The sequence below is a fragment of the Phycodurus eques genome, chromosome 6, assembly GCF_024500275.1.
Source record: "Phycodurus eques isolate BA_2022a chromosome 6, UOR_Pequ_1.1, whole genome shotgun sequence".
Taxonomy (NCBI): domain Eukaryota; kingdom Metazoa; phylum Chordata; class Actinopteri; order Syngnathiformes; family Syngnathidae; genus Phycodurus; species Phycodurus eques.
In genome coordinates, this window is record NC_084530.1 from 22,949,161 (window position 1) to 22,966,966 (window position 17,806).

The following is a 17,806-nucleotide window of genomic DNA, read 5'->3' on the forward strand; positions in this document are numbered from 1 at the left end:
CACAGATCCTGTGTCACAGACCTGGCATGGGGTTGTCTATGTCTTTTATACCGAACCCAGTGAAGAGAGCTATCGCCATGACAGTGTTCACTTTCAGCAAAGTGACACAGAGCTAGTACAAAATAGTTGTCGTTAAAGGTCGGACTCACCATCTAAATCCCCAATCACTATTCGCATTGACAGTAAAAAATGACAAGCAAATCAAAACGGAATCTTTACTCTTTATACTATTCCCAAATAAAGACACCTGCATTTCATTGACCAACAGATAAAAAAATCCAATTTGATTATTTGAAAACTATTTATGGCCTCCTGGTTACATCCTGGGAGGTTTGTGTGTGTGTGTGTGTGTGTGTGTGGGGGGGGGGGGGGGGGGGGGGGTTGTTTTTCGCAACACCAAGGAGGCTGACGCATTTTGGTAACTGCCAAAAAGAGGTTTCCAAAACGCTTCTTTTTAGTTTACAATGGGTTACCATAACCAGGATCCCTTGCCGTACTGTGGCCGTATCGGTGCAGTAAAATGCGTAAATGCCTCCAGATCTCAATCAATCAAGAGTTCATACCTCTCTCCATTTACAGTTTTTTTTTTTTTTTTTTTTAGGCCTTGTCATCATCTGTGGAGGTTTAAAAATGGAACAAGCCTATTTTAACAAAGTAATGAGTGTGAAGTACAGATACTGTATGTTTTCAAATGGAGGTAGTAAAAATACAGTTGTCAGAAAAATAAATAAAATATAGACACTTGAAATATCTACTTAAGTGCAGTAATAAAGTACAGTGAAAACCTGCATGTTTGCAGTTCGGCATTTGCAAATTTACCTATTCGCGGATTATACATTTTTTAAACCTATCCTCTGTTATTCACCTAAAAATTTTAATTATTCACTGCTTTTGTACTAAGGTCAAAGTAATAGAAGTATTACTTTTGCCATCTTGGGGTCAAGGAACTACGTTGAAGTGAGTTGATTTGTTTCATGTACACTAAAGTAGTGCTTTGCCATCATCATGCTGGATTCTCTCATCAATGGACTATGTTAAAGTGAGTTGAGGAGTTTCGTTTTGACCCCAAAAATTGTGCTTTGCCACCATGTTGTGGCATCTTGGTGTCAAGAAACTACGTTGAAGTGAGTTGAGGAGTTTCATTGAGAAAAAAATAGTGCTTTGCTGCTATGCTATAGTATCTATAGGCAATCATAAAATCATCAGTGGGGGGACCTCAATTAGTCGTAGATTTTTGCTGTTAGAGGCAAGGCTTCATCCCCATGTCCCACGAATAGCACAGTGGTACGTTGCGATGCAAACTTTTTTGCTTTGACTTGCAAGTAAACATTTGAGATAGGATCGCTGTATGGTGGCAGTGAACTCAACTCAACTCACAACAAGCAGCAGTTTGGTAGATACTGAACAATTCTTCAAAAGAGGCTTCAAGCTGTTTATTGCCACTCCTAGTTGAAGTTTCCCTTCAAACTAAAAATTTTTTAAATACACGTATATTTAAGACACGCACATAACTTAGTCTGCTAGCTTAATGCTAACACAAAATGGGAAACGCCACAGAATGGCTAACGAATAGCATCTATATGGAAGTGTTCTATTAATAACATTTAAAGCAACCTTATTTGAACACAAATGGTGAAAAAAAAACATGTAGACAGAACATAAGAGTACTCACAGGCATACATTCTTTATCCTCTGCGAAAATCGACTAATATTACTGCAGCCTTATGGCACTTAGTTGTGAAACTTTTTGTGTATATATTTATGCACGTACTTTACTCTCTCCTGGTGGCAAAGTTGCACACAATAGAAGGAGCTGCAAGGAATTAATCATGATAGAAAAACTAATTCTTTGCATTCCATTTAATAATGTCATTACTATACGTTTTTAATGAAGTACAAAACTATAGAACGCTACGTTCCTTATTAAAAAACACATAGCAAACATAGTTCTTGGGAGGTGGGGGCGTGGTGGTCCTGGAACAGATTAATTGCATTTCCATTCATTTCAATGGGGAAAGATGATTTGAGATACGATTGTTTTGAGTTCTGAGCGTACTCATGGAACAAATTAAGTTTGTAGCTGAAGGCACTACTGTTTTTGTAGTTTTACGCTATTTCCCGCCACTGATAAACGAAAGGTAAAAATACTGACTGAGACCAAGTGAAACCGATCAGTGGCATTAAAAAACCTAGAAATGTCAAATTGAGACACGAGGCAGACAGTGGGCGGGCGATGACATTACACAGTCTATTGGAAAGTGAGGCTTTGGCTTCGCTCGTACGAGCAACAATTAATCATCGCTTTCAGTGACTAAAGGTCCTGCAATTTGCCAAAATAAATAAATAAATAAACGAATAAATAAAAAGCAGCTTTATAAAGAAAATAACGACGCTGTAAAAGTGCCATCGAATACTCTAATTGAGTTACGGCCCCGTGCAGCGCAGTCAGTCAGCAAGACGGCGTGCCAAAACTGTAATTACGATTAGATCATTATGGCAAATGGACTGGTGTGATTGAAAAGAGGTTTGTGAGAGAAGATTGTTTTCACCAACAGCCCTTTATCGTAGGAGATTCAAATAAATGCCATAATGTTAATTTAGCAGAACGCTGAGGTGTCCCTGCTCTTAACACCTTTTTTTGTAGTGTTGAGGTTTTAGAGTCAATTATATGATAGCTCGAAATGTCCCGCCCCCCCCCCCCCAATATTTTATAACTATTATTTCAGTGACAGAGGCTTAAAAATGTATCATTAAATTGTCAGAAATAATAAGTTTGTCACCTTATCATTATATACAGTCCCATCCAAAAGTTTCAGAACGGCGAGGTCAATTCCTTGTTTTTGTTGCACATTGAAGACATTTGAGTTTCAGATCAAAAGATTATTAGACAGAAGTTCAGAATTTCAGTTTTTATTTCATGGTATTTACATCTAGATGTGTTGAACAACTCGGGACAGAGCACCTTTTGTTTGGAGCCACACACTTTTCAAGTCAGCAGAAGTATTGGGACATGTGAGTGATGGGTGTTTGTAGTTGCTCTTAGATTGATTGCTTAAACATTCGATAGTGCTTGTTTTTGCCTTTGGGTTTCACCTGTGAATACTGCATTTGCTGTTAAGCAAACATGAAGACCAGAGAGCTGTCCATGGGAGAAAAGCAAACCATTTTGAAGCTGAGAGAAGAGGGAAAATTGAAGAGAGAAAATTGCAAACATTGGGCGTAATACAACAATTTCGAATGTCTTGAAAAAGAAAGAAACTACTGGTGTACTGAGCGACAGACATCGAACATGTCGGCCAAGGGTATCAACAGAAGTTGATGATAGAAACACTGTGAGAGCTGTGAAGAAACACTCAAAGACAACAGTCAGTGACATCACTGCCAACCTCCACAGGACAGGGGTGGAGGTATCACAATCCACTGTTCGAAGACTTTGAGAGAATAAATATACAGCCCATACCACAAAATACAAACCACTCATCAGCAAAAAGAATCGAATGGCCAGATTGGACTTTGCAAAGTAGTACACAGATGAAATACAAAAGTTTTGTAACAAAGTTTAATGGCCCGATGAGACCAAGATTAACCTCTACCAAAGTGATGGGAAGGTCAAAGTATGGAGAAAGAAAGGATCTGCTAATGATCCAAAATACACCAGCTCATCTGTGAAGCATTGTGGAGGTAATGTCATGGCTTGGGCTTGCATGGCTGCTTCTGGAACGGGCTCACTCGTCTTTATTGATGTACAGTTAATGTACTGGCCAGTTATACTACTTCTGCTTGTTAGTTTTACTGGCAAGGTAGCTTAAAACCCCAAATTAACTTCATGCGCATAATGACAGTTTGGACGTTTCCATACACTTTGAATTATTGGCTGGCGCCAATTCGTATTTTCTCTAATGCTTAATGTATACACAGAGTATAAAGGGCTCTAACACCAGTAAAAGTACAAAAGGTTGTTTTTTATATTGACTATAATATGATTAAATATTTCATTAAAAAACACTTCTGCTTTATAATCCTTCATTACCCTTTACCAGAGTAATTGTTTTTGTAAAAATTACAACTTCATTCTTGTATTTTGATTTTTGTGCTCATAATAGTGCAACTCCATTTTTGTATCATTGAGTCTTTTTCTAATAATATTACAACTTTATTATTTTTTGTTCTAGTAATATATATATATATATATATATATATATATATATATATATAGGAGTAATATATTAATACTTTTTGTCTCATAAAATGTAATTTTTTTCTCGTAATATTACTAGTTTAATCTAGCAATCATTTTCTCGTATTCTTTTCTCATATTATAATGACTTTATTCTTGTAAAATAAAATAATAATTCTCGTAATTTTATAACTTTTGTCAATTTTTTGTCATAATAGTGCGAATTAAATCTCAAATTATTTTGGGTTTTAATAATATTACAGTGTAGTTACACATTTTATTTCTTGAGATTTTACGACTGTATCCTTAGAATATAATTGTTTTCCCCTGTAATATTACAACAAAATGTTGTGTTTTTTTTCTCGTAATATGACTGTAATCTCGAATCTCAAAATATTACAAAATTTGCCTCCCGTCACAATGTCTTCTCGTAATATTACAACAACCCTATTCTTGTAAAATAATCTTTTTTTCATTTTCCATAAAAATATTTGAGTTTATGTTGGACTAAAATCATTTTTGTTTAACTAAATATGCAGTTGCATAGAACTAACTTGTGCACTTGTCATATTTGTAAGATTTGTCTACTGTTTTTATTAAAAATGCAATGACAAAATTTTGCTTAATGGAAACCATCCGCGAATATACCTTTTCATAATATTTGTAAACAACATGCGCCAGGCTACTTCTGGCCGTCAGAAAGTGATATTCTACTGCTGACTTGAACTGAAAACGATAACACAGAACACAACATTAGATACTTTCTGCTTAAATACAGTAATCCCTCATGCATAGTGGTATTATACACTATGTATATTTTATTCGTTGTAAAATGTTTTAACAAGTTTTTTTTTTTTTTTTTAAACAGTTTTAATGTTTTAGGCTAGGAAGCGTTTATTTTACCACAAAAAATTACAGCACACTCTAAATCCCGCAATATGGTGAATTGTGCGGAATATGAAGGTGAACTGCGATATAGCGAGGGGAACACTGGAATTGTATATGTTCATACGGACAATAAAACATTACCACACCCATATTCTATCACTAACCGGGATTGTTTATTAGCAGGATTGATAACCTATCTTTAATGTAAACGCAACCTTTGGAAGAATATACGTATAAAGAATATAACTTTATATCCCTGGATGTAAGACGAGGCACACATTAAAGGCTTTCTCTAATTTGCTGCTTTGTGCTTTGGAGGAGGACTTAAAAAGGCAATGTAGGTTTGTGATAGTTAATTAGTTTGGGCAAGTCCTGTGAACACGCCATGTAGAATAAGGCAATTTTTCAAAACCGGGAAAAAACAAACACGGTAGATGACGTGCAATGAGCCCATTAGCTTTCTTTGTGATAACAGAATGTGATCAACGTGCACTTGTGCTTGACTGGTCTTACGTTACCTGGACACGGTGTACTCCACAACGCGGAGAATGTGGTCGTGCGGCCCGATGGCCCAGCGCTCCTGGTTGGTGGTGTAGGACACGTAGAGCTTGCCATTCTTTTTATAATTGGGATGGAATGCCAGGCTTAGCAGGCCCCTTTCATCTCCGCCCTGCAGTCAGATGGCAAAGCACAAAAGATCCAGGAGTTAATTATGTCCCGCCTCGGCCTCTCCTTGGTCGTGTGAGTTCGGAATCGCCCCCCCCAACACACCCTCTAATCCCCCTTTTTATTTATCCATCACATTCTCTTTGACAGCCATCGCATTCTCTCATTCTTCCCTTTCAAACCATCGCCTGTTTCACTTCACACCTCCACCAACCTCCTTGAATATACCATTACCCGCCATTATAAAGCATTTGACTCTGAGCGCAGCGGTTCGCGCCTCCTCTTACAACCCCGCCCACTCCTCTTTGGTTATGTGCGCTTGTCCTCAGGGATCAGGGTCCCCGCAGCCGCCCACCCCACCCCTCCCATGATGCCCCGGGGCCCTCCGAGGTGGCCCCCCATTGTGCGGTGATTTGTGTGTGTAATCTTTGGGGGATATCCGTGAATGCGGAGCTGAGTGGCTCAAAGAATTTATTAGCTCGCTCACAGTTCATAGAGAGCACAAAAGTGCAGAGTGCTTCAACTCCGTGCCCCCCCACCACCCCAGTCGTCCGCGCTCCTTCCTGGTTTCCACAAAATGCATGCAAAATTCACACTTTAAGGGGCAAATGAAGGGGGGAGGGGCGGGGGGGTTAAAAAAAAAAACTTCGAAGGAGGCTGCCAACTCCCACTGTCTTGGCAACATGTTTAGAAAACATCTAAATTGCTTGTGTAATATGTAAACCTTTGTCCCAGCCCCAGAGACAGCTCTGCCGCTTGTCACTACCCTGGTGGTCCTGCCGTCATAGCTCGCTCACTTGCTGTAATAATCAGCAATAGCACCAAGCCAAACTAGGCTGGGCCAGGGAGATTGACCATTTATGTGGCACTCTTCTTCACAAAAGAACGAGCACAGGCTTTTTAGGTGTGAAGAATGTTTATGAAAGTGCTTCTGGATGGTGGATGATACAGTCGTTAACATATTTTACACTAAAATAATTCCATCCATCCATCCATCCATTTTCTGTACCGCTTATCTTCATCCTTTAAGAAAAAGCACAATGCATGAAGTCGAATCGCCTCTCCATCTACATGACCTCAATACCACACATTACCAAAGGATGAGTAGTTTTATTTTAGCTTTATTATACTGTTAAATAGTTAACAGTACTTATACACTTGTACGACAGTTAAGAACGTTAAGGGTGATGCATGAAGTCAACTCACATCTCCAGGTCCCGCAACGCGTCTTTAAAAGAGTATTTTTTTTAACTTTACTTTTATTACACTGCAGTTAACCTATTTTTCCACTTGACTGACAGTTAAGAAAGTGGAAAAGTGTGACACATAAAGTTGGTTCGCCTAGTTCCCTCAATGTTAAGTTTTGTTTTATATTCCATTTATTATACAGAGGTCTGCGATCGGGCGAGAGGCAGGGTACACCCTGGACTGGTCGCCAGCTAATGTCAGCTGGGATAAGCTCCAGCTCAACAAAACTGGACCAAAGTTTGTACATCACGTAGTGATTTACAGCACCACTCGAAGTCGTGTTTGGATGGCGTAAGGTGTATGCAGACAGTGACATGGGCCAGTTGTGGAACCAAAATGGATGACATGGCGCACTGGAATGTACTAGAAGTGCCGAGGAGCAAGAACAGAGACCCACACCAGGAACCTTGGGGGTTCCATTGATGATGTGAAATTTGTTGAGATGCATGACAATCTGACGAGCTCGCTCAAGTCAAATAAAAATGGGGGGGGGGGGGGTGGGCAAACATTTCAGGATGTTTTATGGAGATGTCTATATGTTGGATCTGGAGATGCAGCGACCCACATCCCTAAAATAAACCAAAGGTAACTGCAATTCCAAAGACGCCGTGACCCGAGGCGCCCAGGGGGTGACACCCTTAATAAACAGTGTTGCAACCGAATGAACTATTTCCTCCCTTGGTAATAACTCCTTGGATTGCTTCATTGTACAATAGCCATCCCTCTATGGGAGTCCTAAACACAGCATCTGTCAGCAGACTTCCAGTCAGGCAGGGGGGGTCCGAATGAATCTTTCAAGGTATTATCATTTCATTTGTCATAAACACCTGCTGCTACATTCCTTCCTTCCCTCCACTTGTGTTAACTGGGGTATCTGGCTTTGGCATTGCAAAAAAATCTGTAAAAGCAGGGATGAGGAGGGGTTGTATAATAACATCTCAAGATACAAGCAATGGTAAGCCCGTCCTAGTTTTGGGTACAAATACATGACAAAGGTTTGGTAAAAATTGGAATGTACAGATCGATGCCCGTTCGCATGGACCTCCAAAAACGTCCTCAAAGAGACCCATTTTTGAAGGCCGTGCTTACATTTTGATAAAAAAAAACTAACATCAATTGGTTTTCCATAGTATACATACTGTATGTACACATTTAGACATATTTCCCACAATAGTCAAAAGGAAAACACTTTATATTCATATTCAGTCAAAACCGGTTTAAACTGTCACTTTGGCTGCTTTTACTCTACACGACAAAGGCCCTGTAAAATCGTGAACATACAGATGACTACGTTGACGCAATGATAAGCAGTTCACATTGACCTTCAAAAACAACAAAATATTGTTTAATGCCCAGTAATCGGCGATGTCACGATATGTATTGTGCACCGACTGCTTGTCCTTCCCTCTGAAATATCCATCTGTCTATCTCTGCTGTGAAAGTGCGTTTAGAATTTGACGTATTAAGCAATATTGTACACTACATTCGAAATGCGAATTCTACAACTGCCCTCTGTTTTGCCATTGTTGTTTACATATTTATGCATGCCTAGGCTGAATGCATATCCTCCATTTTCACCGGTGGGAACGGTGACACTGCTGCTCTTCAATTACCTCCTCTTTGTAATCCGTTTCCAAGTACTGTACTTGGGTTATTTATGATTTTTTGGGGGAAGGCATTTTCCTTGGACAGCATATGTACAACATTTCCAGTCTCTCTAAAACATGCCATTCTTCGGTGCGAAACACCGTTGTTATGTAAATGTGCAGGGGAAAAACAAACACAGTTTATATATGCATTTAGTGACAACAGGTTTAAATGGTCCCTTGGGCAACACAATTATGGTGTTTTGTGACACAATTTGGACACGGATAATGGCAGTGTAAAGACGAAAACAAAATACAGGGAATCGGATCCCTTAAGATCAGAATCAGGCCTCTTAGAAATCAAAATATCTGCCAACGTGACTGCGCCGTAAACATACAGATTAGATCTACCCTGTCGTCATCTGAAAATAGCAATCATAATGTATATACACGAAGAAGATATACTTGGAGGTTGTTTCAGTGGTTTAGTAAATGCAAAAGCAGTGATATTGGAATTTACATCACTTGTACATACACATATACATACACAATACATTTAATAATAGGCCCTATATTGGAAGTGGAGTCTTTGACCTGCAGTGTAAATCCAGCCTTAAGGAATTAAAAGCATGTGGACTGTCTTTATCTGCTCCATAAAAATAAGAGAAAAACAATCCTTTTGGCCAGCCTTGTACGTATCAAAATTTCATTTATTCCAAGTTTGTCTGCATCCAAGATAGATTGATAGATAAAGAGGACGAGGCGCTGGAACTTATTTATTCAAACTATGATGTGATATTTCACTGCTGCCGTTTTCAAGGGCTGATACGTGTCAGTGGTCTGTCGGCTTTCTGTTGTGGCGCACAGATGTCTTCATTGGGAACATTTTAGAATAGTTACGCAGCTCGTCTTTTCTAAGGTCGCACAGAATCTTTTAGAAGAAGCTACAGTGGTACCGCGAGAATATACGATAAATGTCACAGAAATTTTTTAGATTGGACCGTCTTTAACGCGATAAGTCATCAGGGCACATCACTAAAACTAATTTCAGCAAGCCATACCAAGTTGGCCTAACATTGATGTGGTTCTTTTTATTTTTTAAGTTTTCTACATCCTGTTTTTTTATGTCCCATTCTGGTTTGCTTGATAGAATAGCCACTAAGTTTATTTACCTTTATTTGGATTGCCTGTGACATTTGAGACATTCCATCTGTTTCCATTGTTTGACAAAAAGGAGCACAGAGTGAAGAAGATGTAGACCATAGACGATGCTAAATTAGTATCGTGGCTAAGTACCATAGGCTTGTCACTTTTGATCAAAAGATAGAGTAATACTGGTAGTTTTTACATTACATTTGGGAATTGGGCAGGAAGCTTTTGTATTTTAGGGGTCTTGAACTGACCAATAAAACTCGCCCAGTAGCGCATGCGGTCAAAAATAAATAAATAAATAAATAAAAATTGCCCCTGACGCCAATTTCACAGGTCAACATGAAATTCAGTTGATATGTCATAACAGGAGGCATGAAACAGTCTCAAGGACCCATGCCCCTTTTTGCTACAAAGTAGCCATTTCGGGCGAATCACAGGGCCCGTACTTTGACGAACGCCTACTAGTGATTTCGCCCAAATGAGCCCCAATTGGAAGCAGGTATCCTAGACAGATGGGCAATGCTAAATTGTGAAGCTTTTTGGCGACGCTGGCCAATGTGGGTGGAGCATGGCATCAAAGTTTGACGATCATTTCAAACATTCACCGTGAAAAAGTGGGCCTGTAAACATGGGGAAAAAAACTAAAACTTTCCTTTACACTTCACCAGTTTCAAGGTTTGAAACAAAGTTTGGTGGACATTTCTTAACAGGATGAACGAAAAAAAGTCTCAAGGAACAATGCCCAAAACTGAACAAAAAGTGAGCCAATTTGGTTTGAAGCAGCCATTATAGGCGAATTCGGGGCTTGTACTTCGACGAACTCCAACTAGGAAATTTGCCCAAATGAGCACCGATCGGAAACAAGTTTCCAAGACCGATGAATTGCTGAGCATTTTTCCCTAAACCACCTAATGCGGACAGAGCATGTCGTCAAAGAAAATGGGGGTGCGAGGTCTTCTTTGCTGCTGGTTTGAGGTTTATTTCCCTCCTAATTTGTCATTAAAGAGAGTATTCGTCATGCCAAGGGAAGAAGTTTTCATACAAAAATGAGCCTCAAAATTGGCAGTGACATGTCTCTCCCCCTTAAAAAAAGCTGCAGCTGCAAGTAAATACATTCAAGCTGAGTCTTGTCCAATCACATTAGAGGTGAGGGAGGAAAATATCAAGCAGTTGCAGAGAGACCGCGGTGAGGATGACTGAGGATGGTGCACATTTGCGGCGGGGACAAGCGTACAGAGATCGAATTACAGGCAGAACACCCACAGCGCAGGATCGAGCCCACACCAAAGCAGCACGCCATTGTTTCGCTGCAGCTTAATTGGCACATGAAGAGGACGAGGAGGGTGGGCGTCCATAGAAGGACTGGAGTGTGCGTGTGTGTGTGTGTGTATGGGGGGGGTAGGAGAAGGAAACACAGGACATTACAATCAAAGCATGGCCATGAGACTGATGATAAACCAGTTATTTGGTCCCTCTCTAGGGGGGGCCTCTGTATTGAAGGCAGCTCCATCCTGTTGATGCTGCCGGTAAACACCTTGTCCACTCTGTGTGGCTGGAAAGGGGCCGCGGGGAGGAGGGATCACAGAACAAGACTCGCGGGATCGAATCATCATAACGATGGCTTCATCCACATCCAGCGATGATGCCAACGATAAGAGGGAGCATGCCGAGTGTCCCGCAAGAGGCCACTTATATATTCAAATGCTCTGCTTGCTTTGACTCCCGGTAAACAAACTGTGAATGGAGGCATGCATGAGGGGACAAACTTCCTGTCCGGGAGCGTGTGGACCCCTTCCTCCTCCTCCCCAAAATATCCCGGCAATGCCATCTCCTCATGCAATCTGAAGAATTCAAGACACTTCCGATCACTCCTTGCCTGCACAGCTGAAACTTAAAGGTTGAACATCTCTGGGATGAGAGTCTAAACGTCCGGTTTGTCCATATTTTTAAACCAATTCTTCAAAAATTATTTGTTCCAGGGTTTAACTGTCACCGTGTAACTGTACAGGCAATGTATGCTGTACGTCGCTAGCACAAAAAGATAAGCAAAGACACATTATTCATCTTAATTTGCCACTAAACTCTTCCACACAAAAATCCTGCAAGATTCAATCAGAGCAAAAAGAGTCGTTTTGGACACAACAGTTTGGAACAAGTGTGAAATTTAACACTACCTATTCTTGCATTCCATTCCCACTGTTCTCTTACATATCTCGTTTGCCTAAAAGCATAATTGTCTAAGCCATTTTTAACTTACTGTCACAATATCAATAAAAATAACAATGTTCATGCGAAACGTGTTTTTTTTCTTTATGTCAGTATAGATTCTCAGTCATCCAGGTCATGGTAATCCGCAAAGACTGAATCGAGGCAACTGGAGTCTTTTTGTTTGTTGTGTTGTTTTCGTAAAACTGTCAAAAATGACACCTGTAAAGACAATTATGCTCTTATGCCAAAATCTGAGTTACGAGTGAGCTTCAGGGTGTGTTGCCGCTTGAGTGGAAAAAAAAGAGTGAGTGAGTGAGTGAGAGTGAGAGTGAGAGAGAGAGAGAGAGAGAGAGAGAGAGAGACTTTTATTGAACGGGACAAACAGTCAAACAAAAAAATACAACGTGAGAACAATCGCAAGGATTTGCTGTTGGCCAGAACTCAAGCAACCAGACTCCAGCTCCTGATGTCACTCACTCGGCCACGCCCCTTAAAGGCACACACCCAACACACTAATACTATAATACATACAGTAACTACACTTAATAAACCTAGTTTATTTCTATACATTCTCTTTTATTGTTTTGTTTTATACAATACAATGTTATTTTTCTTTATCAAAAACGATAAAAGGTTGTGATTTTGTTGGAACGGATTAATGGCATTTCATTGCATTTTAATGGGGAAAATTTATGTGACTGAGTAAATTGATTTGCAAGCTTGTTCACGGAAAAAAATGTAACTCGAAAGTCAAGGTACAGTACCACTGTATTTCCGGTTCTTTGCTTACCATCACACATCAAAGAAAAAAAAAACTTCCAAAGAAAAATCACTTTTTGTTCGACTTTTAAGGTCTATTTTTCCAGAACATGTTGCCCGAACTGCCAAATTATACCACTTTTGGGGGGCTTTCAACTGTAATTCAGCGTGACTCCTTAGAGGAACAATGTGGGATAGATTAGGCGGGCCATTAAGCCATCTTGTGAGAGCGAGCGCCGCAGCACAATGCGAGCTGTATGTACAGTTAATCAGCAGAAAATAGCGCAATGATTGGCTGCCATCACGTTTGATGAATGGTCTCTTGTTTGGCATAACAATATAATTGGAACGCTAATAGCGAGCAGGCACTGCCGAGATGTTCCTCAAGGTTCCTTGCGGGTCCTCCTTACCTTCAGGCCGCTCTGCACCAGCTTGTGGATGTCCAGAAAGGGCTCCTTGAGCAGCTGCAGGTCGTGGGTGAGTATCCGGACAAATCCCCCCCGCTCCAGTACAAAGAGGCGTTGGGATCCGTCGCCGCAGTGCACCACGGCCACCGGCTGCCGCAGAGCACTCAACACCTCCTGGGCACAGTAGCAGTTGTGTTTGTGTTTCCTGGGCAATGGCGGAGATACAAGAAAGTCAGAGAGAGGTGTGAATCATCCAGTTGGAAGGTGAAAAAAAAAAAAGGGGTGTGGGAAAATCTAAAGCAAGGGTTATAAGTGGATGTTTGATATGAAATTATATTATTCAGTGAACCCCTGTTTATTGTGGGGAATACGTTCCAGACCCACCCGAGATTTTAAAACATTTTTTAAACTGTTACCCCTCTCACACCATTTAAAGACACTTATTAAAACACACTCAAAATTATTAAAACACACCTTTTCTAAGTATTTCCTAGCACCTGTATATTAGATTTTATATTTAATTTGTCATATTTTTTACAAATACACAATTTCAAGTAGGAAACATGTTTTATAAATATACTAGCTTTAGTAGATCCATTTGTTACTCTGCTGCAGAGAACAATGGGCATCTGGTAGGGGGTGAGGGGTTACTAGGGTATATAAATTTTAAAATAAATAATTTTTTAATTATTATTTAATATTTAGTTAATTAATTATATTTGGTTAAACATCTTTTTAAGTGGGGAGAACCTGCACATTTGGTGGCTGACTAAATACTTTTTTGCCCCACTGTATTTCATATTGCTACTATTTATTTTAATTTATTTTTTTTACATTCAAAATATTCCTGACTCTGCTGTTACTTCTACATCTAACATTATTTCACTGTGCCTTGCTGCTAGTTGCTTTGCATAGTTTATGCTGGTCTTACTATAGTTTTTAGATTTTTTTTGTATTTTTCATTTTCAAAAACACAAACTTGGAGTTTCGACCCAATTTTGTTGTATCTGCACTAATGACAATAAAGGCTTTCTATTCTTTTCTCCAAGGGGGCCTACATAGTTAAATTCGCCCCTGAGTTCTGTCAGTGTCTATAAGAACAGGATGCAAAAAAGCCTCAAGGACCCCTGGCTGAGATTAAACAGGAAGTCAGCCATTTTGGTATGAAGCAGCCATTTTGGGTTAGTACTTTGACAAACTCCTACTAGGGTATTCGCACAAATGAGCCCCAATCGGAAGCAGGTATACTCCACAGATTGCATATTATAGATATTTTGCAAGGCTGTAGAGACAGATTTACATGAAAAATATCGAAACATTCTAGACCAACACCTCTGAGTCACACATCCAGGTCAAGGCTGACAATCAACTCATCACATTGACTCCATGTGTGCATGTTTCCGCTCAGTGTTAGTCACTTGAACTGTCCTTGGATTTGAAAAATGGGGCAAATGTAGCCTAGTCGGGTGGCAGATACAGTCTGGTCTTTTGGCCAGCAGGAAGTGGTGATAAAAGGCCTCGTCTCAGACAGGGGACGTTTGCATTGTGTAAGCGAAAGCCCCCCTGAACAAACTTCAGCACACGACTCCACTTGTTGCTACTACACAATCAAGATTTAATGCCTGAATCTGATCCCGAAAAAGAAAAAAAACAACACGCTAACTAAAACGTGACCACAAACCTGCTGATATCTTCCATCTTCTCGTCTCCCAAGTAGTTGGAATCTTGGCCCTGTGCTTGCTTTCGTTGAAAATCTGGAAAGCACAGGCCAGCATCTCGTCTGCCGTAGTATTGACAGAACTCATCCACGTCAGCCTGGAACAATTCTGCGCAACAAACAATAAAAATAAATAAAATATGGGCGGGTAAATTTTAGAAACGAGCCAGAGCAGAAAATATAACGGCATATGAGTTTGTCGGTCATTGGAGAAGAAAGAGGAGACGAGTGATGGACAAGAAGGGAAAAAAGATATGATGTGTGTGTTGGGTCAAACCGAACCACAACGAGCAAAAGACAGCGGGCCAAACCAAATGTGGACAGGTTTTTTCAGGCTAAAACTGCAAGGAGGAGAGAGACTATAATTTACACTGACATGATTTTGGCTTAGGAGGCGTGTTTGTGCATATCGAATAATAAATACTCGACTTTGTAAAAAACATTTATTGACAATGTACACCAACTGTCAGTCTGATATGATTGCAATGCGGCGTCTCCCGGTGGGTGAGCGAGAAACGACGCATTTGGAGATTGGAAAGCCTCAGGAACTCAGGGAAATGTTTGGCCTTCGGTATATAATAAACAGAACAGAGTGGGTTTAGGATATTAATATTCTCTTTCGAAACAAAACTATCATGTATCAGTCTGGGAGGTCGATCCGAGAGGTGCACCGTCAATGTGTACTTGTCTTTTATGACCAACCAAAGAGAAAGTCAAACACTGGCCTTTCAATGATGCTGCTCGACTATAAAGAGAATTTATCCAGTGGGGAATAAAGCTAAAATGAAGTAAAACGACTCCTCACAGACATGGAAGAGAGAGGCAATATTTTCTCAATATTTTTTTTGTGTATGTAATTGAATACTAATAATACTACATTGTATTTACATAGCGCTTTTCACAGTACTCAAAGTTGCTTTACATAACATAAAAACAACAATAACTAAGGATAATGTGAGGAATAATGCAAAATTCTCAGTAGTGGAATTGTAAGGAGATAAATGTGAAAAGTGCAAAATGCAAGCAAATGGTAAATATCGGTAGTACAGAGGACAGATGTAATTAAATAATTTCATTCATTCCAAAAATATTGAAATGAAAACTTTATTCATTGCATTATTTTTCATTTATTTTTAAATTAATTTGATATTTATTTGAGGCTGATATTTAAATGTATTTGTATTTTTTTGACATTTAAGATTTTTAGTCAATTTAAATAATTAGTACTTCTTTATTATTAAATAAAAAATACAATTAATAATAAAAATATATTAATGTAAAGTCCACTTCTGTATAAATGTTGTTTATTTGAGAATCTTTCATTTATTGAAGAAAATACTGGTAGGTGTTGCCTTAAAGGTTTGCTTTAATGTCATTAAATGTGTTGGTGTTCACACACAATCTATTTATTTTGCATTTGGTTCCCTTACTGTACCAAATGTTAACCCAAACGTGACCTTAAAACCAAGGTATGTAGCGAACCGTGATTTTTGGCACACCCCAAGTATTTATGCATGTACAGTATGAATCCTTATTTCTCTTTGACCGCCCTAAGAGTAAAAGTGATATTTTAGCCACACACATACAAAAACAGCTCCGGCACAACATTATTCCCAGAGTGTCCTACCTCCGGAGCCCCCTCCTTTTGACCTAAAAACAGTCTTACCAATACTGTTTCCTTTGGTCAAAGCCAGAGGACAGACGGGGGGAGCAAACCCACAGCAAACCCACCCGTTATAAAAACACAAATAGGGTCCCACCCCGACCCCCTCCTTGCATCTGCCACACTGCAAGGGCTGACCGCAGCAAATAGTGGAGGTGATAGGATATCCCCCTTGAACATCTAAACACAACAGAGATCAAAGTAGCACAGGAACCCAAGCACGCCGACCTACCACCCACCCGCTTTTGTGTCCGCAGTTATCTTAAACACACTGGTGTGGGAGCTCGGGTTGGGGAAGGGAGTGCAAGGGTAAGAGGGAATGGTGGTGGTGGTGGGAATGTGGGAGTGAGACCTAATGGAGGGTTTCATAAGTGCAGCTACCAAATACAAGGGGTTGAACCGAACAGTCAACGCTACTACTCCGCATCAACGTTTAAAGCTTGAAGTTGACTAATCGCTAATCGTGTTTTTGACACCTTGTTTTCCAATCGACCAATTTACAGACGATCCTTCGACTTGTCCGTCTCCTGACATTGCCAGACTCTAGCAGCAGCGAAATGTCCGGTCAACAAGACGACATAGTCTTAACTGACGTCAGTATAATATATGGCCATTTGGATTCTTCAAGCGTTTAGAAATATTATAGGAAAATGTGGCCCGTAGCAAGTTTATCCTCAAATATAATAAAAGCACAAGTGAAACAGAAACACTGAAACAGAGAAATGCTTAAGTTTCGAAGTCTTGCTAAGATGTCCCGTCTTATAATATGCTAAGCTATGGAACACAAGATGCAACCTCCTGGTTTGTTTCAAGAGAAACATGCACAGGACTCCTACTAATTAAAACTATAATTAGCATAATGGCAAGTTGCATTTTTAATCATTTGCTTTTATTTGTTTCAGTGCCTTTCCGTCAAAATGTCTTACGTGGAAACCAGTCTTTGGCAAAAAAAAAAAAAAAGTTTGATACTACCTCTGAAGGCGGAAAAATTGCAGTTGACGTTTCCACCCCTGTTATTCATTAGTGCCATTCATACAGAAAGGAGACATGAAAAAAGGCAAACAAGTCTGAATGTTTCTTCTCATTTTACAGATCACTGTTCTGTACAAATAGAAGTGACACAGAAAGGGGGATGAAGTTGACTGAGATTTTCCACTTTCGGAGAGTTGTAACAAAGGTGGAACGAGACCTGTGTGTAAGGGTATTCTGCAACACTGGGACTGGCGAGGGAAGTTCAACACATGACACTCAGTGTTCTCTCGCCTGGGCATTTTGAATTCTATACATCACGCCTCAAATTATCCGACCGCAGGATGCTGTACCTGTGTGTGAAAG

At 39.9% G+C, this 17,806-nt stretch overlaps 1 protein-coding gene across 2 annotated transcripts in view; it reads right to left on the bottom strand.

Moving 5' to 3' along the window:
* hhip (hedgehog interacting protein) overlaps positions 1 to 17,806 on the bottom strand; it is a 58,266-nt gene that overhangs the window by 26,780 nt on the left and 13,680 nt on the right. For both annotated transcript variants that reach the window (XM_061680564.1, XM_061680565.1), the window contains exons 3-5: positions 14,773 to 14,917; positions 13,095 to 13,296; positions 5,584 to 5,735 (exon numbers count right to left, since the gene is read on the bottom strand). In XM_061680564.1, the coding sequence (XP_061536548.1) occupies positions 5,584 to 5,735; positions 13,095 to 13,296; positions 14,773 to 14,917 (499 nt within the window). The remainder of the gene's footprint in view (positions 1 to 5,583; positions 5,736 to 13,094; positions 13,297 to 14,772; positions 14,918 to 17,806) is intronic.